Source organism: Brachyhypopomus gauderio, chromosome 4, assembly GCF_052324685.1.
Source record: "Brachyhypopomus gauderio isolate BG-103 chromosome 4, BGAUD_0.2, whole genome shotgun sequence".
Taxonomy (NCBI): Eukaryota; Metazoa; Chordata; class Actinopteri; order Gymnotiformes; family Hypopomidae; genus Brachyhypopomus; species Brachyhypopomus gauderio.
The window spans coordinates 35924159-35945664 of NC_135214.1; the positions used below are offsets into that span (position 1 = coordinate 35924159).

The 21506-nt window shown below is 44.5% G+C and overlaps 3 protein-coding genes across 8 annotated transcripts; 1 reads left to right on the top strand and 2 right to left on the bottom strand.

Annotated features, from left to right (window-relative positions):
- Positions 1 to 296: 296 nt before the first annotated feature.
- Positions 297 to 6614, bottom strand: ccdc181 (coiled-coil domain containing 181). Of its 3 annotated transcripts, XR_013130610.1 has the most exons (7): positions 6432 to 6614; positions 5533 to 5650; positions 4153 to 5079; positions 3905 to 4051; positions 3509 to 3669; positions 3229 to 3378; positions 769 to 891 (listed from the first exon to the last, which is right to left on the bottom strand). XR_013130610.1 is itself a non-coding variant. In XM_077004341.1 (6 exons), exons 2-6 carry the CDS (start codon positions 5635 to 5637, stop codon positions 720 to 722), a joined length of 1512 nt encoding a protein of 503 aa, XP_076860456.1. In that variant the 5' UTR covers positions 5638 to 5650; positions 6217 to 6322; the 3' UTR covers positions 297 to 719. The 3 variants fall into 3 exon arrangements, 2 of the variants coding, with proteins under 2 accessions (XP_076860456.1, XP_076860455.1); XM_077004341.1 differs by lacking the exons at positions 3229 to 3378; positions 6432 to 6614 and adding an exon at positions 6217 to 6322 and having other exon boundaries at positions 297 to 891; XM_077004340.1 differs by lacking the exon at positions 3229 to 3378 and having other exon boundaries at positions 302 to 891.
- Positions 6615 to 7383: 769 nt separating this feature from the next.
- cpox (coproporphyrinogen oxidase) lies at positions 7384 to 12182 on the top strand. Its single transcript, XM_077004345.1, has 7 exons — positions 7384 to 7951; positions 8235 to 8378; positions 8828 to 8938; positions 10230 to 10371; positions 10938 to 11156; positions 11442 to 11546; positions 11649 to 12182. Exons 1-7 carry the CDS (start codon positions 7501 to 7503, stop codon positions 11731 to 11733), a joined length of 1257 nt encoding a protein of 418 aa, XP_076860460.1. The 5' UTR covers positions 7384 to 7500; the 3' UTR covers positions 11734 to 12182.
- An 878-nt stretch (positions 12183 to 13060) lies between these two features.
- On the bottom strand, positions 13061 to 21311 carry prrg1 (proline rich Gla (G-carboxyglutamic acid) 1). Of its 4 annotated transcripts, none has more exons than XM_077004346.1 (4): positions 21210 to 21311; positions 20515 to 20554; positions 18750 to 18910; positions 13061 to 16402 (listed from the first exon to the last, which is right to left on the bottom strand). In XM_077004346.1, exons 1-4 carry the CDS (start codon positions 21267 to 21269, stop codon positions 15929 to 15931), a joined length of 735 nt encoding a protein of 244 aa, XP_076860461.1. In that variant the 5' UTR covers positions 21270 to 21311; the 3' UTR covers positions 13061 to 15928. The 4 variants fall into 4 exon arrangements, with proteins under 4 accessions (XP_076860461.1, XP_076860462.1, XP_076860464.1 ...); XM_077004347.1 differs by having other exon boundaries at positions 21044 to 21248; XM_077004349.1 differs by lacking the exon at positions 21210 to 21311 and adding an exon at positions 20715 to 20953.
- Between the last annotated feature and the right edge of the window lie 195 nt (positions 21312 to 21506).

Here is a 21506-nt window from a genome sequence, read left to right on the forward strand (position 1 = left end):
GGGTAATGAAGTTTTACGACAGATATGACAACCCATTGAAATCGTCGCTATTTTGAAGTCCTGCGTTCGTTTCCAAACGTGCCACAAACCACTGATCGAATAGCAAGGAGATCTATGCGACTTTTGTCTGTTATATATGGAGTTTTATATTAAATGAATCATTTAATAACACATAATTTCCACACATATTCAGAGCACAGATAACATTGTAATTACGGAAATACTTTTAATATTAAGAACTTATTTTTATATTGCAACATTAACTATTTCATTAGAAAAATTTTACATTTACCAAACACAAGAATATGTGATTTTTATAATATTATAATAAAAATATAATTTATGTTTATACAAAAGTCACTGCTCCTCAGTAAATATACGTTTACCAACATTAATTTTAGAGCACCTGGCTGGTAGATGGAAGCAGACAGGAACATTTCATCTGTGAGACAGGTGCTGATGAGCTGTAGATCAGCAGAGACAGACAGAGCCAGAACTTCTAACAAGATGTAGTCATGGTGATAGTGGAATGTAACAAGCTCAAAAGTGGTAATCATGTTGATTCTTGTTGTTGGACACTATGGACACTGTGGCCAAGGAGGAGCTCAGAAGGTGTAACCATTGTGACTGCAGGGGGAGGAGCTAGCGGTATCACCAGTACCCTGGATATGGTGGAACATTGGGCACTTGGTTACTGCGGCCATGGTAACTACTGGAGGTCAGAAGCGGTAGTCATGGGGATCATCGAAGCGGAAGGTTCGGCTGTCGCGCACAGAGCACAGCAGGCCCTGCATTCGCCTGGCGCGGCGCACTTCCAACACCAGCCTGCGGGAGCGCTCTCGTGCAGCCTGCTGCTCCGCCCTCTTCTCCATGCGCTTCCTCCTCAGCCACCTGCAGGTAGCGCATGTTTCGTGTTTATGTTTATTACTTCACAGTTTCTCCAACACGCTGACATTCATGTTACAACAGTCAATAAGGAGCTATACGCCACCACTGCTAACACTACCATAACACTGCTAACACTACCATAACACTGCTAATACTATCATTACACAGCTTGGGGCAGTCATGGTCTGGTGGTTAGGGTCTTGTGACCGGAGGGTCATGGGTTTGATTCCAAGGCCCTAGGCCATGACTGAAGTGCTCGTGAGTAAGGCACTTAACCCCAACTGATCACGTGTGTGTGTGTGTGTGTGTGTGTGTGTGCTAACTCATAAGAGGGTCATTCCAGGATTTTGGTACAATTTAGGGGTGGTCACTTCTGAAAATTTGATCTTCAATTTGATCATTTTAAATATATATCTACAGGTTATAAACTATCAAAAAGTTTGATTCGTCAAGCTCAGATATGGAAGCAGTTTTTTCGTTATTAGATTGGTGTGCAGTAAATTGGTATGCAGTAACAGAGTTGCGACTAACAGGGTTGCAAATTTAGGCTAAGTTGTGGTCTACCCCAGAAACAGATGCTCACTGTAAAATTTAGCTATGTATACAAGATCAAGGACAAATATGGTTATATAAGTATATAAAGTAAATTTTGACTCTACTCAATATTAGTCTTACAATATGAGGAACATTGTTGCACTGAGTGACACACACAACTTGGACAAACATATTTGGAAAAAAACCTTGAAAATTGTTAGAACACTTACCATTTTTCTTGCCACGTGGACAGGAAATGTCCTTGTGATGCAAATTCCTTTGTGCCAGTACACAAATATTTTTAACCCTTTCTCTGCCAGATAAAATTCCTTATGGTAACAGGGCTGTGTGCATGTTGTGGGACACAACTTAATAGTGTAAAAACTGTGACTTGCAATACAATGTAGACCAAAGAAGTTGTTTTCATAAGTAAAGGAGATGCATTTCAACAATATACAAGAGGAAGTAATTTATTTAGAGCGTATTTTAATTGTTAAATTTGGCAAAGGAGTTGGTCACCCAATGTGTGGGACAAGAGAAAACGGCCATTTTTTGAGGTGGTTCAAAGGTATTCGGTCTTTTGAACAATATCTAAGGTGCTTATTTTTCCACCAAATTTTACAGTTTGTCTTATAACAAGTACATTGTTAAAAAAATAGTCATTTAGATATTTTGGATATGTACATTTGAAATTTAAGTGGTGGGACAGGAAATGTACCAAAATCCTGGAATGACCCAAGATTCAGCTAGCATCTTCCCTTACCATAGTAGATAGAGTGTGTGTGAAATCCAACCTAGTGACACACACCCACATACACTTGTGTGTACCACAGCCCCAAGGTGTCGTAATAAGCTTCTTTTATTGTGTGAAGCACTTTGAATTGCCAGTGTGCATGAAAGGTGCTGTATAAAGTTGCCTTGCCTTGTGATCATTAGTGTGTGTGTGTGTGTGTGTGTCACGCCCCCTAGTGATCAGTAGTTAGTTAGTTAGTGTGTGTGTGTGTGTGTGTGTGTTACGCACAGATGAGTAAATGCAGAGGACAAATTTCGATTGGAGTGAAAATCACAACTGACAAATATGGAACATTCTTTTTTTCTTAACACTCATTACACTGTATGGGGACCAGACGTCCTCTTTTACATGTCCTCTTTTTGAGCCGTAAAAAAATTACAAACGTCTGTGATTTTGCTTTACTAGCGCTTACATAGAATTTCGAGAAGCGTTTCGTTGGTAAACTAGCCCCGCCCACCCCTATACTGTATTATTGCGCTTAAGTGAGAGTTAAGCCTGGTTTATACTTTCGCTAGTGACCGTAGCGCGCGACTCCGCCCACCTCGCGCGACCCTGTGTGAACGGTGGAAGCGTTTGTACTTTCCGCGTGCAGTGTTCTCCGAAACGATATGTGGTAGTATAAAGAAACACCCCTCAAAAACAGGGGAAGGAACCTGATGAATTTTAATGTTGCTTTGTGTTTCAGGTTTGAAAGTGCTGGAATTTAGGCTAAAGTACTTTAAAATGCTTGAAAGTGTAACTACTTCGTTTCACAACAAATAGCTATCTGACTGAACAGTTCTCTTGTATTACGTTAACAAATACGAGCCTCTTGTAATTCCAAGAGAAACTCCCGAGGTTTCTTCCAAATCTCCATAATCATAGGGAGTTCCTCCTTGGCACTGTCGCCTTTGGGTTGATCATTAGGGATCTGGACCCATACAAAGCTGCTTTGTGACATTTGTTGTAAAAAGCGATATATAAATAAAATTGACTTTGACTTTGTTTCCCGCCCAAACTGTTTTGACTACAACCTTCTTTTTTCTCCTCTATCTTCTCCTGGCTGTTGCTTTCGCCCCTTTCTGTTCTCAGTTGTAGTTCAGCTCAGTAATTGGGTCCTTCCTACCTCACACTGTAACGGGGTTTTGGGGTAAGTGTGCGACTCGGAGGCTCCATATGTATGTCTGTATAAACACATCAGACATGTTTTGACAGGTTTCTTCATACTGAAGAATGCAAATGGAAAAATCCTTGTAGTGTTGCGTAAAGAAAGGATGAGCTTTTCTTTGGTACGCTATGAGCCGCGTCACTCACAGTGTGAAGGCCTGGTCACGCTCTTCTGGCGTGTGCAGGTAGAGGGCGCTCTCGTGCTCCAGCCGCTTCATCTCCTCCAGCTGTTTCTCCTTCACCTGCTGCTCGTGTTTCTTCTGCAGCCACAGTCTGAATGTCTCATCTGGGTCAGCAGAGCACTCCCGCTGTGTATACACACACACACACACACACACACACACACACACACACACACACACACACACACACACACACACACTACTGCAGCTATAAAACAATATCAAACTAAAGCAGAAATAATCCGTGTAAGTTGTAACTGCAATTGTACTTTTTAATTGTACTGTAAAACATTCCCAGTGCTCCAGTATTCGTGAAAGACCAATGGGTTTCCAATGCGCTGGCGCCACCTGGTGGACAAACCTTGCAGCTCATGTTCTCCATCTGCTGAGCTCTCTGCACTCTCTTCTCGTTCTGTAGCTGTAGCCTCTTCTTCACGAGCCACGCTCGGAATGCCAGCTCGTTTTCCTGACGCTTGTGCTCCTCTTCCTCACGCCTACGCTCTTCCTCCTGAGAGCCAGAGATTGAGACGTTTTTAACACTCAAACTTTCTCAGATCCTAACCTAAATGTGTTATGCTGGTCACTTATCACTCCTGGTTGGTGGGCGACCTCTCGGGCGATCCTCTGTCTCTGCTGTTGCTGATTAGTCAGCAGCTCCTTCTGCCGTGCGGAGAGGGTAAAGGTGGAGAGGACTGGAGCTCCATTGGCCGACTGGACCCTGCGCTTGCCGCCGCCGCCCCCCCGCCTGCCCGGGGGCCCCAGGGGGGAGGTGGCAGAGCTGGGCCGGGCCTGGCTGCGGTGCGGAGGAGGGCGGGGGGTGTGCCGAGACTCGGGCCCTGCCGGTGACGCTGAGCTGGACCGTGGGTTCGCAGACAAACAGGTGCTCTTCACAGGTTCCGTTTGTGTCCTCGGGGAGCCATGGTGACTGTCACTATGGTATCCAGGCAAAGGTGGGAGCAGACCTTGACTCTCCACCTCCTTCAAGCTCACCAGGTCAAACTTTCCATCTCGTTCCACCAACACGCGCCCCTCCCTCGCTCCCTCTCTCCGCCCATCCCCGCCCCCGTCCCCGCCCACATCCCTGCCCATGTCCACACTCTCATTCTCCTGCGCGGAGATCTTCAGCCTCTCCATCTGCCCTGACACTTCTCCATCCACCTCAAGGTCCCTGTAGGGGGCGCTGCACTTCTGAACAGGCACCACCAGGTCCACCAGAGTGTCTTTGAACTGCAGCCGGCGTCTGCGCGTCTGGTCTGGAGCCTCCTGGTCCTGCAGCTGTCTGTTGGCCTTCTCGATCTTCTGCAGGAGGGATTTCTTTTCTTCATCATCATTATCCTCAGCCAGGGTATTACCCACAATACCAGGGTCGCCGTTGGCACTGAACTGCTCCACCACTGGCTCCATAGGTGTTGGCCATCGATCTTCTGTTGGGTCGGTGTCTCTGCTGCTACACGTCTCTCCACCTTCCTCCACTCTCTTCTCATCTTCATCCAGCACTCGGTCTATCTCGGCTTCTACGTCATTGTCATCAGGGTCCTGATATAAAAACAAGGGTTCTCAAGCTTGCACAGATGAACAAAACAACCAGCATGAACTTTTTTCATGAGCTGTGAAGGTTAATGAGTGTGTGTGTCCTGGAAAGGGAGACTCAGATACATAGAGAAGCTGCTTTTAATAATGAATTGGAATGTGACATTGATGTGTGTTCCAGTGAAAGTGTGTATGTGGGTGTGTGTCACTAGGTTGGATTTCAGACACACTCTATCTACTATGGTAAGGGAAGACGCTAGCTGAATCTTATGAGTTAGCGCGCGCACACACACACACACACACACTTGGAGGCCTTCTACATATCTTTATATTTCCCTCAGACATGCAGCAGACTATTATTAATTCATCTCCCACTCTCTCTAACTTTCTATCTTCCTGTGTTTCTCTCTTACACACACACTCACACACACACACACACACACACACACCAGAACTCACCTGTTCCTCACTCTTACTCTCCTCCTCACTGATTAGCCAGTCCAGGTCTTTCTCAAAGTCGTCATCATACTCCTCCTGAGTATTACTGCACACTGACACACTCATTCCTCTCCCCTCACTGACACGCACCAACACACAGCAGCACTCACAATCAGCATGTATGAACACTAAGGCAACTTTAACAAGACAAATACACACACGTGCATACATAAAGACCCATGTCACAATCCCTGCCTCATTGGGGCTCGTGTGTGTGTGTGTGTGTGTGTGTGTGTGTGCGTGTGTGCGTGCGTGCGTGAGAGAGAGAGAGAGTGAGAGAGATAACACCAGTGTCCTCTGTGCTTCTCTGTTCCAGCATGGTGGGCTGTGTGTGTTTATAGATGTCTAATCCATCTCAGCACACCACAGAACAACAGCTCTGTGAGGATCAAATTCAATATACAGTCCCGTTCTTAGCTACTTTAATTTCTGTACAACTTAAGTTTGAATTACAGTATTTTTGGTACAAACAGTTAACCAACATTTATTTTTGCCTATACAAAATCAAAACAAATTTTTTTTAAATCATGTAATGTAATTATCCTAATAGGATAGAGGAAGACTGTTTCTGCTTGGTAGAGGAGAGCTGAGACTAGGACTGTTACTACATGAATGAAACAAAACCTACATCAAATAAATACAAACCAGTACACGCAGTTGAAGTTGGTTGCATTGTACAAAACTAGCAGAGAAGTTATGCCTGTTGAAACATTTTTTCAAATGCACTGTGTCTCATTGCCATAACAACTTGGAGTGATGTGTACCTGCAGTGCGCGCGCGGGTGTAACGGGAGCATGAGAGCGCGCGCCTGACCTACCGCGGCTCCCCATCTTACAGATACCGGATGTAACTGAACTCACCTGTAACTGGACTATTCTGTATTCTCTTGTTTTAAGGAACAGCTCGTTCCTGTTCAGAGATGTTCATCAGCTGGTTCGCTAGACGCGTGAACTTCCCGTGAGGACCTGCGCGTGTCTTTAATCCTCTCTCGTGGCGGCCTCGGGTTTCTAAGCCGGCTATAAGATGTGTTGTCATAGAGTCGGACAACACGGTCTGACGTGGAAGCACGCGCATGCGCAGTGTACGCCTAGAAGGGCTCCGGTTTCCCGGCTTTAGATATCAAATCAAATCAAATCAAATATATTTGTATAGCGCTTTTCACAACACATGTTGTCACAAAGCGCTTTACAGGATTTACAAGGTTAACAATACTATGAATCCAAATCCCTAATGAGCAAGCCAAAGGCGACAGTGGCAAGGAAAAACTCCCTAGATGGTGGGGAATAGGAAGAAACCTTGGGAGGACTACACAAATTACACAAAAACAAATTATACAGACGAATACACAAGTCACAAACAAATCACACAATCAAGCTAAGTATCAGTGATGATACTGGCCGTGGCCGAGTACTGCAACCTGTTTTATTAGAGATATATATGTATGAATGAAGAATAAAAATTCGTTTACGTGCGAATACAGATCACGCTTCTTCTACAGTTTTGGTAAAGATCCAGCCATGAGTGTATTTGTTTGTTTTAACACATGAATGAGAAAATTTCTTGGTCATCATTAAATTTGATATTAAAATAAATATCCATTGTTCATTTTTATTATTATTTGATAAGACATGTCACAGCTTTAAAAACAAAATTATTGCAGGTTCAAGCACCGTGTTTTGTCTGGATTTACTTTCCGATTGGAACAAAATACACGAAAGTTATTCCTCGAAAAAAAAAACTCAACTTCCCACAATTCATCTCGATCTGGAATTTGCACGGCACGCGAGCGACAAGCCACGCCCCCGGGAGAGGAGTGTCACAGGAAGTGTGTGCAGCTACGTGCGGGCCAACACGAGTGTTGTAGTTTAAACGGTAGTTCACCGGACCGCCCCGCTCGCTCGTCCCTCGTTGTCCTCCAGAGTTGAGAAGATGTCTTCCTTCGTCTTGTGCGTCTTAACCAGGACGCTGCGCTCCACAGCGGGAGTCCGCGGCGCGGCGCACCTGAGGGCAGGTGTGGGTGTGAGGCAGGTGTCCCGGTCCGCGGCGGGCCGGACGGCCGGCGGCCGCTACAGGAACGTGTTCGTGGCCACGGGGGCAGCGGCCGTGGCTGGTGTCGTGGCAGCCGGCGTTAGTCACTTCCAGCGGGCTGAGATGTCGGCGAGGATATCGCGGGTCGCGGTGGACGAAGGAGACATCGCCGAGCGCTGCAGGTCGTTCATGTCTCCTCCGGTCACCGACATGAAGGTCCTGCAGCAGAAGAAAGGCGAGATGACCACCAGGATGGAGATGCTGATCATGGAGACGCAGGCTGAGTTCTGCAAGGCGCTGGAGCAGGTGGACGGTGGCACGTTCAGAGTGGACCGGTGGGACCGTAAAGAAGGTGCTTAACCTCACGGTGGAGCTCCCTGTAATCTCCCCCTACTAACTTTCGTGTATTTTCTGTGTCGTGCTCTTAAAACTCGTGATTAGAAAGTCATGATGCAAAGTTTAATTTGAAGTTTAACAACATCAGCCTAAGAAGGTTGGATAATGTCTGCCTTAAGTGCTAGTGATCTCTTTATTCTTATTTCCACAGCTTTATTCTTCATCTTTATTCTTATTTCCACACCCAGAGACACAGTGTTATAAACACAAACTAAAAATGAAATGTGTGTGTGTGTTAGGTGGTGGAGGGATTAGCTGTGTGATGCAGGACGGTAAGGTGTTTGAGAAGGCCGGGGTGAACGTGTCTGTGGTGTCTGGCTACCTTACGGAAGAGGCCGCCAAGCAGATGCGCAGCCGTGGAAAGAAACTCCAAGGGAAAGACGGTGAGTGGACCGCTTCTTGCCCCCAGGTGACCTCCTGCCCCAGGACCTCTGCCCCTCTGCCCTGTGCTCCGTTGTGAGTGTAATTTTATTCCCCAACCCTGCTACAGCTTTTCACCTCTCCTGTTAGTAGACCATCAGTCTGTTGTGATGGGTGTGATATGCTGGGTTATTTGGTTGCTTATTTGGTGTTTGGGAATGGTGACCCTCCCTGTCCTATCAAGGGAATTAACACCATCTTGTATGTTGTTCTTGGTTTCATACCTGAACCACCAGCACTGAGTGTGTTTCAGAACCACTTCCCACACTTAACGCTCTACCACTGTCCTTGCCCGTCTGCAGGTTCCTCTCCGGCCTGTAGGAGGCGCTGTAGAGGTGTGGAGTGGTGGTTTTACGTGACACTAGCCATGTGTCCTGGGTCTAACTGTCCTCTCTTTATCTCTGTGTCACAGGGAAGCTGCCATTCGTTGCTATGGGCGTCAGCTGTGTCATCCACCCCAAAAACCCCCACATTCCCACAGTGCACTTCAACTACAGATACTTTGAGATCGAAGAGGACAATGGTGAGTTCTGCTGTGTCACTGTGTATTGAGACCAGGCCACATGTGGACAGAGATGTTGTTATCTCAGAAACCCCACCCAGACCTCTGTCTGTCTGTCTCTCTGTCCTTACTCTCACTGATAATACTTTGTTGCAGTAACTGTTTAGTTAAAACAGTGTGAAGAGTGAATTATGATGCAAAACATTACTTTAATAAGCAACAATATATGAACATTGTTGTGTTCTACGACGACGAGAGCAATGAAAAAGAAAACAATAATAAAACAAATAATACATAACATATATGTGTACTGTATGTAGTAATGTTAGCGTGTGTTGGGTGCCGTGTGGTATATATTGTGTATGTAGTAATGTAAGCGTGTGTTGTATATATTGTGTATGTAGTAATGTAAGCGTGTGTTGGGTGGCGTGTGTGGTATATATTGTGTATGTAATAATGTAAGCGTGTGTTGGGTGGCGTGTGTGGTATATATTGTGTACGTAGTAATGTTAGCGTGTGTTGGGTGCCGTGTGGTATATATTGTGTATGTAGTGATGTAAGCGTGTGTTGGGTGGCGTGTGTGGTATATATTGTGTATGTAGTAATGTAAGCATGTGTTGTATATATTGTGTATGTAGTGATGTAAGCGTGTGTTGGGTGGCGTGTGTGGTATATATTGTGTATGTAGTGATGTAAGCGTGTGTTGGGTGGCGTGTGGTATATATTGTGTATGTAGTAATGTAAGCGTGTGTTGGGTGGCGTGTGTGGTATATATTGTGTATGTAGTAATGTAAGCGTGTGTTGGGTGGCGTGTGTGGTATATATTGTGTATGTAGTGATGTAAGCGTGTGTTGGGTGGCGTGTGTGGTATATATTGTGTATGTAGTAATGTAAGCGTGTGTTGTATATATTGTGTATGTAGTGATGTAAGCGTGTGTTGGGTGGCGTGTGTGGTATATATTGTGTATGTAGTGATGTAAGCGTGTGTTGGGTGGCGTGTGTGGTATATATTGTGTATGTAGTAATGTAAGCGTGTGTTGTATATATTGTGTATGTAGTAATGTAAGCGTGTGTGGTATATATTGTGTATGTAGTAATGTAAGCGTGTGTTGGGTGGCGTGTGTGGTATATATTGTGTATGTAGTAATGTAAGCGTGTGTGGTATATATTGTGTATGTAGTAATGTAAGCGTGTGTTGGGTGGCGTGTGTGGTATATATTGTGTATGTAGTAATGTAAGCGTGTGTTGGGTGGCGTGTGTGGTATATATTGTGTATGTAGTGATGTAAGTGTGTGCTGGGTGCTGTGTGCAGGTTCTAAGCAGTGGTGGTTCGGTGGGGGAACTGACCTCACTCCCGTTTACATCAATGAGGAAGACGCCGCCCACTTTCACAGCGTCCTGCGAGAGGCGTGCGACAAACACCACCCCCAGTTCTACCCCGACTTTAAGAAGTGGTAGGAGACTCTGCTGGTGTGTGTGTGTTAGTGAGTGAGTGAGTGAGTGTGTGTTTTACATTGATAAGACAAGAATTAATTTGGATACAGTACCCTTGGTGGACTGGTCATTTGAGTCCACTGTTATATTGTGGTTTAGGGAAAAGAGTATTAGTGTCCTCTCACACTACACATGTGCCTTCACATTACCAGCATTCAAACACTCTTAACACATCTTATATAAGTCAGTAATAGGCCCAAAGATCTGCAAGTACTGTAGGTCTGTGTCATGCAGGTGTGATAAGCAGGTCTGTGTCCTGCAGGTGTGATAAGCAGATCTGTGTCCTGCAGGTGTGATAAGCAGGTCTGTGTCCTGCAGGTGTGATAAGCAGGTCTGTGTCCTGCAGGTGTGATAAGCAGGTCTGTGTCCTGCAGGTGTGATAAGCAGGTCTGTGTCCTGCAGGTGTGATAAGCAGGTCTGTGTCCTGCAGGTGTGATAAGCAGGTCTGTGTCCTGCAGGTGTGATAAGCAGGTCTGTGTCCTGCAGGTGTGATAAGCAGGTCTGTGTCTTGCTCCCTCATCTGCAGGTGTGATCAGTACTTCTACATTCGTCACCGTGGGGAGACTCGTGGCATTGGTGGGATCTTCTTTGATGACCTGGACTCGCCCAATCAGGAGGAGGTCTTTGGTTTTGTGAAGAGCTGTGCTAAGACAGTGGTCCCCTGTTACGTACCCATCGTCCAGAAACACCTGAACGACACCTTCACTCAGGAGGAGAAAGACTGGCAACAAATAAGACGTGGCAGGTAAGGGAGAGAGGGGTAGGTGGGGGGGTGCACTTTCACTGTACTGTACTTTTTTTTTTTTTTTTTTCTTGTTTTGGATTATAATTCTTATTCATTAAATGGGGAATTATTTGAGGTTGTATATTTGAAATTCTACAACACTACAAAACTATAAACCATGATCACAAACGTATTACAGTGTATATGGTCTATTAAGGTTACATTCTGACCCAGTTCTGGTTAAAGATGTGAAATGTATGTGTGATTAGTGTGTGCAGCTACTATAGTGCTGGCTGTGTGTTTCAGGTATGTGGAGTTCAACCTGGTCTATGACCGGGGGGTGAAGTTTGGTCTCGCGACTCCAGGATCTAGAGTGGAGAGCATCCTTATGTCTCTGCCGCTCACAGCACGGTCAGTGTGTGTGTGTGTGTGTGTGTGATAGCTGGGAAGACTGCGTCAGCTGCTGTGTTTAATGACACTGAATGTGTGTGTTGCCTGTCTGGCTCTGAGCAGGTGGGAGTACATGCAGGAGCCGTCCCCAGGCACCAAAGAAGCGGAGATGCTGAAAGTTTTGCGCAGCCCCAGGGAGTGGGTGTGAGGACCCCGGCCATGGGGGCTGGAGGGCAGGGAGTGGGTCTGAGGAGACTGGAGACTTTGCTTCCTCTACCAGGCCAGTAAACAGGAACCACTCCCAGGATCCGTCCACACATTTCTGCCGTCTGATTGGCCAATGTTTTTTAACCTGCGTGGTGTCCACGTGATGTCCTTTCTTGCTCTCAGGGCCGTTACAGTTACTTGCTGAACATTTTCTCGTATGTAAGTGGGAGCAGTTTGATTGCTCATGCCTTGCTAATTCCGATGAGACGTGTCGATCCCGTGCGTTGGGTTTCTTTTCGCTACGCTAACAGTTTTGTATGAGATTTGTAATGCTTGTTTGACCTCCTGAGCCAATAGCACTACCGTTCGCCTCCGGGGGAAACTGCCAGAATCACTATGAATCTTGTGTTGTTTCTACGACAAAAAACATTAAAGAATCTTTTGTAACTACTTTATTGTGGAGCTCGTTTTCACACAGAACTAGTGTAGTGGTGATGGATTCCCAACATTGAAGCTGTGATAAACAAGTCATTTGTGGAGATGCATCTCCATGGTAACAGAACATTCAGTCAGCAGGTGAAGCCTTTTCAGGCTGTTCTCACCATAGCGACCTGTCTTAACTACAGCCGGTACCGTGTCCAGAAAGTTAAGAAGTTACTGTGTACCTGTGCCAGCTTGGCTCTACACACAGATCCCCATCAAGAGCCGATTAAGGCCCTTCAGCCTCCGCAGTGGAGTAAAGGATCCCAAACTAATACATAATGGTGATAATGGCAATGTTAAACTATAAACTGAACATTTAATGCATTTGATAAATCCTGACTTGCAGGTGTTCACTGATTCACTAATTAAGACAGTCACTGCCTGCCACTTGCTTATTTAATATAAACATGGATCTATTCATGGACTTTTCTGCACAGTTCAGATTTTTATCTCTCAGCAGCCAATGAACACTCCAACATGAGTTGAAACGCTTTATTACAAACACAATTCAGACTCGGTTATTCCAAAAGAAAGTTAGGTTTTAATCTGTATGCACACATCCATACACACTGTGATCTAGTGGTCTGGAAAAGCGTTAACAAAAACCAGGAAAAGAAGCACCACACTTAGTATACCAAGCTAATGATGTCACTAAAGTCCTGCTGACACAACTAACTCCATTTCTTAACAATGTATTTCAAAATGAATAGTTCCAATGAGACAACCATTCATCCTAAATTGTGTATTTCACTCAACCACTATGTTGTGTATTATCGTTTCTAACATCAGTATTCCTCAATTAAGGACATGAAATGTCCCCCAGAAAAGTGCATTCACTCAAAACATTTTTAAAATGCAATAATGCAGTTATGACCGTTTGCAGGTTTTTTTTTTTTTTTTTAAAGTTTTCCCACACAAAAAACACACACACATCCATTATAAGCTTTAGGGCAAACGTTCCTGACCTCACTTGCCTTCAAAGGCCTTTTTGAAGTTGTTCAATGAGCCCCCCCAGCTCAGGTGAACTATACTAGTTATCCTTTAGGTGGTGCTAACTCACCAGCTCTTAACTCCAAAGCTAGTCAAAGCCAGTGTAGAAGGAAGTCGGTCATTCAAGAGCGGAAAATGCCATTATGCTTTGACCACAGCAGCAGAGGAGCGATGTCTGTAAAAGATGTCCTGCCTCCATTTGGGAGTCCTGATACTGAGGGAGTGTTCACACAGCTGCCGGGCCTGGAGCCCTGCTGGAGATCCTTATCTTTACCACTATCCAACACCAACGTACACAGGATGTCTGTTGAGTTCATCTGCACTTCAACACAACTTGCCGCAGTCATCTGCTGTCACAGGTTCTCCTCCCAGATCTCATGTTAGTCAAGTCTAAGTCATGTTAACTCACTCACAAACTTTCCAATAGTTTTAGTTTACTGAGCAAATTTGTGCTTGGCTTCAACATAATTCAGTGGGCTGATCATTTAAGACATCAAAATACATGATAAATCTCCTCTTGTATTTGAGAATGGTTAACAGGATATTGCTAATGTTAGATTCAGCACATTAATTCACATGTAAACAAAGTGCCCCACACGGGTGACCATAGGCACATCATGTCCTGCTCTCTCCCCCCTCCCCTCAAAGTAAGACATTACTTTGCAAATTGTTACATTTTTTGTCAGTTCTAAAGCTATTAATGAGAATTTGCTATGCATAATAAAAGATACATTATGCATAATAAATGATTTATAGTATTTTCAGATCTGGGTTTAAAAAAATGGCTACATCAAAGATGACTCCTGATCTAGAATCAGATCTCCCTCTCTTTTTCCTCACCAAAAGCTGATCTTGGACCAGAGCTGCTGTATGAGTAGAGCATCCAGCAGTCTGAACATGACTTAAGCTCTTCATTGGGGCTTTGTGTCCCATGTCCTAGCTCAGCTTATGGGGGGTAGGGCTGATCAGTTGTTCTGGGAGCAATACACCATCACATTCTCTATTTAACAATAAAATAGACTCATCCTATGCAAAAATTAGATCGTATTTCTTTTGTGTGGACATTCATGTAAAAAACACAAACACACAAAACTGCACAATATCAGGCAAGATCAGTAATCTCAGCATGAACCTGAGAAGCATCCTGGAAGAAAATAAACATTTCCTTAAAACTTAATAACAAACTACAACTACTCCTCACAACACAAACACACAATTTCTTGGCAATAGTGAGCATATAATTTTTCACCTGATTTTTTTATACTTGTAAACCTACATGAGGCTGTAACCAAGTGTCAATAAAACAAAAATAAGAAACAAAAACATATATTCTTTGTATAAACTTTTTTTTTCTTCCAAAATTCAATCAGTGCATAGCAGATATACTATTTTTTTCTTCTTTACACAAATGCTGTTGTGAGTGCAGTGAGCTGCAGTGAAAGGCCAATGTTGAAGTGTTTCCTCGGTGTTCAGCCCAACCCGTGTGAAGCAGTGATGTTCTGATGGCGGCCAGTCTGGGCACGCTCCCCCGGAACACAAAGATGTGCCTGTTTGGCTGATCTTTCATGAGCACGTCATGCCCACATATTCAAACGCGTTCATTCTGCACGTCCACACACCACCGTGAGCGCTGACTTCACAGCAATGGATATGGGGAGAGTGTGAGAACTAAGACCGAGACCCGAAGCTGCTCACATGCACGAACATGTGAAGTGAGTGGAAGTGCCACTTCTGGCAAGTGTCTAGACAGAGAGCCAGTCTGGGGCTCCGGGCTAGACGAGGTGCATCAAGGCTCACAGCTCTGTCTGCTCCTCAGCCCTGCAGGCGTTAGCTTCAACACCTCAGGACTGTTTCAGGCATTTGCATGTAATTTCCAGGTTTTATATTCTGCTGCAGGTTCTATTTCCTTGCTGGCTTGTAATTATATAAGACTTTAGAGTCAACACAGCTTCCTTATTTTAACAAAACAAACAGACAAACAAACTGTTCCTCAGGTCTGGAGCTGGATATTCATAATGTAGTGTTTCCTGTGCCCTAAGTTAGCAGTTTGGGCTTCTGAAGGGCTTCACAGTTGCATCCCGGAGCTGGAGCTGGTTTGGTAAAGGGCTGTACAACGCTGCATGCTCCGCCTTTCGGGCTGAGAGTGCTGCTCCACGTGGGTTTCCATGTGTGAAGTGGAGAATCCTGCTCCGCGAGGGATTTCCAGTATTGCTCGTGTTTTTCCAATATTGCTAGTGCTATGTAATGAGGTGGCGTACCAGACGTCAACAGTACTGTCACCATGGAACCAGAACAGAAAGGTGGAAAAGTGGACACTTCCTCTGCTACACCCATTCAATGAGTGCAAGTCAGATGTAAATGGCTGGGACGTCTGCATCCAGACCAGGTAGCTCAGATAGAAGTGACAGCAGAGAGCCCTGCCACAATGTCTCAGCTAAGCCAGGTGACTCATATTAGGAGGCTGTTGTGTCCTTACGCGGGACGTCTGGGTACAGCTGGGACTGAGGCGTCTCTCTGCAGCACTGTGTTTCCATTGCCTGTTGGGAGGCATTTGAGTTCAAGCAGGCGTGTTCGGGGAAGTGATACCTCTGTGTTTCGCTTGTGAAGTTTGCTGGTATAAAAAAAACGGAATCAGCAGTTTGTGAAGGACAGACTCAGGAAGGTGGACGATAAACCTCAAGAAGAACGGGATGTGTAGTGGGGTGTTACGACTGTATGATTCTTCACTTTGCATGCCCAATCATAATGTTGCTAGCAGAGTTATTCATAATGTCTTCATACTGTGGGGGAGCTTCTGTCTCTATGTGCACATCCATATGACCCACAGCTTCCTCATAAGAAGGGGGCAGGTCCCCTATACTGCCCCGCCCAGGTGTGAGGTCAGGGCCTGGGTAGGTGGGGCTACCAGGTGCGCTGATCTCCGAGTGTGGGCTGAGGTCGGGGCGGTAGTCCCGCCCCCACTGGTCCATAGACACTACTGCAAGGGTAGGGTCCCTCTGGGGTCGGCCAATAGCAGGGCTGCGCTGCGATCTTTTGCGTGAGTGACACCTCCATGCTGTGACGGAGACGGCGGCAATAAGCAGAAGCACCAGCAGCAGAGGAAGGATGAGGTAGAGAGAACTGACTCCACCTGCTATAGACTCGAGACCCCCAGGTTTGGGGCTGCTCTCACGCTGATACTCCTCCCAGAATCGCCTCTGCAGTAAATCACAAAAGAGGTGGGAGGGGTCAGATGCACATACATACAACACCATTGGCACGTAAGCTGCTCGTCAACCTGTACATCCTTAGATTGGAAGGAACAGGACACCCTTCAAGATTATTTCGAAAAGCTTCAGGTTTTTAAATGTTATTTAGTTCGTTTAAATTTGCTTTTATTTTTATTTAATTAATTTGCCAAACTTGTCACATTTATATCATTTTTAATTAATTCATTTATTTATTGATGTTTGCTCTGCTTTTCATGGCAAATCTAGCATTCAATGCAATGTCCACTGTGCAATCTTCATTTTTTTGTGTTTCACTGAAGTGTCCTAACTGTGCATGTTAAAACTCCCGCTCTCCCTCCTCACCGCTAACACACACGGCTCCTGTCCAACAGCCTTCAGCTGTCTGTCAGTGCACTTTTGGCTCGGTCTTCACAGAACTAGGGTTCACTCTTTTATCCTGTTCACTTCTTCACAGAACTAGGGTTCACTCTTTTATCCTGTTCACTTCTTCACAGAACTAGGGTTCACTCTTTTATCCTGTTCACTTCTTCACAAAACTAGGGTTCACTCTTTTATCCTGTTCACTTCTTCACAGAACTAGGGTTCACTCTTTTATCCTGTTCACGTCGTCACAGAACTAGGGTTCACTCTTTTATCCTGTTCACTTCTTCACAGAACTAGGGTTCACTCTTTTATCCTGTTCACGTCTTCACAGAACTAGGGTTCACTCTTTTATCCTGTTCACTTCTTCACAGAACTAGGGTTCACTCTTTTATCCTGTTCACTTCTTCACAGAACTAGGGTTCACTCTTTTATCCTGTTCACTTCTTCACAGAACTAGGGTTCACTCTTTTATCCTGTTCACTTCTTCACAGAACTATGGTTCACTCTTTTATCCTGTTCATGTCTTGTTTGATTTTCTATACTGCATTTCTTGCGCTTGCCAATCATTTAATATTTTCTGGCTAAAAATAAAATGGTATCCAATATTTTCTAACATCAAAAGTTTTCAGATTACTTAATTACATTTTATATACATGCGTTCAGAAAAACACATTTTTTTCTGGTTCCCAGCCCAAGGGAAGCACGAATAAAAGGTCTGAATACAAAACAGTGTAATGTTTCCTTTCTATTCTCCTGGACACAAAATGTCGGTCCGTGATCTTACACTCTCACACCAGCCCACAGATGACCTCAATACCCACCAACAGCAGCTCAAACACCCTGACCAGACATGAAAACCAGTGTCACATGCTTTTAGTACGCCAGTCCTCGCCAGTCCTCTTCTGTGTACAGGAAGAAACATATCACAACAGAAGTCACCCATGCTCACCATACTGGTCCATCAAGGGAAGCAGGTGTTTCAAATTCCAAAATGTGAAAAAGAACCCTCATCCCCCACACACTTTCAGCAAAAAAAGCTACATGTTACAGTATAGAAAAGTCCTCGTGCATGGTAGTTTCCAAATTAGTTTTTCAGAACAAGGCCTTAAATCCATTTCTGTTCTTAATAAAAGTATCTGTTTACACTAAACTAGCAGCTAATGATACAGCACAAATCCTGATCTTAACCATTACGGCAAACAGTGAAACATGCCAACAGGCATGACGTCGCTGTAATTTTTTGGCACTTTTCCATGTAACACAAGACAGCGAAGACTGTTACTGTTCAGTGAGGGGGGCTGTCCAATAGATAGTTCCTCACCAAAACACACACTTCCCAACGAGAGTGGCATAATTTATTACTGCACACTGAGCTCTGACGCACAGGATTATGTGCCAAAAAACTGAAAAGGGGAAGGGAGTGTCTCAGGGGTAATCCAGAATAAATCACAATCGGGTCTGTGAATCTCTCAGGAAAACAACTACACTTCCTCCCGATAACACACTTCCTGCTCACAGGAAAATTCCAGCTCACAAAAATGCAAGGGAGAGCAAGAAAGGGATGGAGAGGGGGATAGAGATAGAGATAGAGAGAGAGAGAGAGAGAGAGAGAGAGAGAGAAAGGGAGAGATCGTTGAGGGGCAAAATGGAGAGAGATATTGTTGAGGGGGCAAGACGGAGAGAGACACACTGAGAGTCTGAGGGGGCAAGACAGTGAGAAAGAGAGAGAGAAAGAGATGAAGAGTAAGAGTATAAGATGAAGCAAGAGAAGTCCACAACAGAGAGAAAGAGAGCGCAACAGAGAGAGATACAGAGATGGCAAGAGAGACAGAGACAGAGAAAGAGGACAAGTGAAAAAGAGAGGGAGGAAAATAAATGGAGTGAGACAGATGAGAGTTTTCTGTACATTTCTGGATGTGTAGGCGCGCTGCGACTTGCCCTGACCGCTCACCGTCTTTTCATCGTTCTCAAAAGCCTCCCTGGCCTCCTCGTAGCTGCACACCTCCTCCCTGCACTCCCTCTGAATGTTGCCCTGTTTCATCTCCTCCAGGAAGAAGTTCGCCCTCGGGAGCCTCCTCAGGACGGCATGGGCAGCATCCGCTGGCAGGAACACTGAGGGGTCGGGAGGGCAGACAGAGAGAGAGATACCTCAGCCAGGCAGACAGAGAGCACCCAAAACACACACTGCCCAAGGGAAAGCAACAGAGACGCAGGTGTTCAGAGGCCACAACACCACCACACACACATTGAGACAGGGCAGCGAGACACAAAGATGGCCACAAAGGAAATTCCTGTACAGCACAAAGCTCAAAAAAGCTTTGAAACCAGCAGGTCTTTCCTGGCCTAGGAGCAGGTCTGGGACCAGCCACATCCAGAAACGTCTGGTCACGGATTACATTTAAACATTTTGACAGAATAGTCTGAGGCCTTCTGATCTCCAACATCATTAACAATACTTAAGAATGCCTCAGCCTCAAGCTTTTCAAAGGCCTGGACTAATTATAATCAACATAGCTGGGTTTCAAAGCATATACATGTCAATTACAAAACTGTTAAAAAATACAATAAAACCATTATCCTGGTTAGTATCGTGCTAGTTCAACGCTGTGTTAGTACCAGTGTTGGGAACGTTAATTTAAAAAAGTAATTAGTTATAGTTACTCACTACTTGTTCAAAAATGTAACTGAGTTAGTAACTGAATTACTCTATAATAAAAGTAACTCGTTACCAGGGAAAGTAACTATTTGCATTACAGTTTAAAAAAAGTTATATGCCAATGAATAAGGATTTTTTGAAAAAGCAGTTTTCACAGTCAGTTGAAATGAGTAGATCAGAAAGGTGTTTAACTTTTGATACTTATTGCACATCAACAGACCAGTGCAGGATAAAATCCTTTAAAATTTCAAATGCAAAAAAAGAAAAAAAGATAAAAAAAAAAAGCAAAAGTAAACAGTTACACTATATAAAGTGCATTTACATCTATCAAATTAAATCCTCTCAACCTGAGTCAACTGGTTTGTTCACAACAGAAGTAAACTTAACAATAAAACCTCTATTCTTAATTAAATAAATCAAATACCCAGTCTGGTAGACATTCAGGAACTTCAAGTATTTTCTTAAATAATGTTTATATCGCCACCTTGAAAATGCTAATTTTTCTTCGGCTTGCTCCTGACTCGCCATTTCTGCCTCTTCTCCGTTTGTGTCGTGTCACTGGTGTGCTTCGGCACGCGTGTAAAAACACTGACTCTGATTGGCTACCATAACACTTGTTAAGTTAAACTGTGACCTATCGAGATCTGTTACTCCTCACTAGCCTGGGCAGCGGTCCGCTCGCATTAGTATATCAATATATAGTAACGCACCGCTTTTAATGACCAGTAATGTAAACGGCGTTGTAACGACAGGAAAAGTAACTAATTATATTATCCCGTTACTGACAAAATGACGCCGTTACTTAACGCCGTTATTTTTAACGGCGTTATTCGAAACACTGGTTAGTACTGTACTAGTTTAACGCTGTGTTAGTACCGTACTAGTTTAATGTTGTGTTAGTACCGTACTAGTTTAATGCTGTGTTAGTACCGTACTAGTGTAATGCTGTGTTAGTACCGTACTAGTGTAATGCTGTGTTAGTACCGTACTAGTTTAATGCTGTGTTAGTACCGTACTAGTTTAATGCTGTGTTAGTACTGTGTTAGCGGTGTTTTCTTACCGGCTCCCATGATTCCTGCAGCTTTGTGTGTAGTGTAAATCTGCAGAGGGAAGAGGTCACAGATTTCTACATTTAATTACCAAATGGTCTAATCCAGTCATATAAAATTCATATAAAACTGTCGGGTTCATATACAAATGTCAAAATAAGAGTATACAAGAAGAAGAAATAACGATTTCACCCAAAAGACTGAGGCGCACCCTGGGTCTGTAAACCCAGTTCAACCAGTTAGCGCTGGGGTGGTCCGAGGTGGTGTTGATGGGACGCTGTCAGACGGACCGAATACCGACCACCACCCCGAAACACAACCACAAATGTGACGAACAGAGGGCGACGCTTAACGCGACAGCACAACGACCATATCCGTGTAGTCCGATTTAGAGAACCACACCAGGGCGTACAGTGGTCGCCTTTGGGTCAGTTATTCCAGCTGACCGTTAGCAGTATAGCGGCTAGCGCGCGAGCTAGCGTTAGCAACGTAGCGGCTGGCGCGCGAGCTAGCGCTAGCGAGTCAAGACGGAGCGCTTACCGCTGGATGAACTGCGAGTGACACGGTTTTCACATCAAACGAGCGAATTTAACGTCGTTTTTCTTTACTCCGTCACACCAAACGTCGCTCACTGCTTCTCTGTCGAGGCCAACGCGTTGAGCTAAACGCGACATATGTGACTCGCTACACAGAACATGTTTCAGACCTGTTCGCTCCAATATCGTTCCCAGCGTTTTCTCCTTGATGCGAATCTGGCTCTACGCATGCGCAGTGCTGCTACAGAGTCACCCGTGAGTTTGAGTTTTGATGTGTAGGACACAACAGAAGGAAATGTTTAAAAGAGATGACGGGGAATTATTAAATATAAGAGCTGTTCGGGCTTTCTTAATTAAGATAAAAAAAAAATGTGTTATAGGTCTATAGTAAAACTTAAACAATATATAGCTACAATCCAACATGTTTGTTATTACTGAAGACTTAAATGTTTCGTACATATGACTTA

Excerpts from the sequence above, each read along its gene's own strand:
- prrg1 (XM_077004346.1), bottom strand. The coding sequence starts at position 21,269 with ATGCGTAGAGCCAGATTCGCATCAAGGAGAAAACGCTGGGAACGATAT. Across the intron at positions 18,911-20,514 it reads TGCAGGAATCATGGGAGCCG|TGTTCCTGCCAGCGGATGCT; the intron begins GTAAGAAAACAC and ends CCGACCCCTCAG. Across the intron at positions 16,403-18,749 it reads TTGAGAACGATGAAAAGACG|AGGCGATTCTGGGAGGAGTA; the intron begins GTGAGCGGTCAG and ends GATTTACTGCAG.
- ccdc181 (XM_077004341.1), bottom strand. The coding sequence starts at position 5,637 with ATGAGTGTGTCAGTGTGCAGTAATACTCAGGAGGAGTATGATGACGAC. Across the intron at positions 3,670-3,904 it reads TGGAGAACATGAGCTGCAAG|CGGGAGTGCTCTGCTGACCC; the intron begins GTTTGTCCACCA and ends GTGTATACACAG. Across the intron at positions 892-3,508 it reads CGTGACCAGGCCTTCACACT|GTGGCTGAGGAGGAAGCGCA; the intron begins GTGAGTGACGCG and ends CGCTACCTGCAG.
- cpox (XM_077004345.1), top strand. The coding sequence starts at position 7,501 with ATGTCTTCCTTCGTCTTGTGCGTCTTAACCAGGACGCTGCGCTCCACA. Across the intron at positions 7,952-8,234 it reads CCGGTGGGACCGTAAAGAAG|GTGGTGGAGGGATTAGCTGT; the intron begins GTGCTTAACCTC and ends TGTGTGTGTTAG. Across the intron at positions 11,547-11,648 it reads TCTCTGCCGCTCACAGCACG|GTGGGAGTACATGCAGGAGC; the intron begins GTCAGTGTGTGT and ends GGCTCTGAGCAG.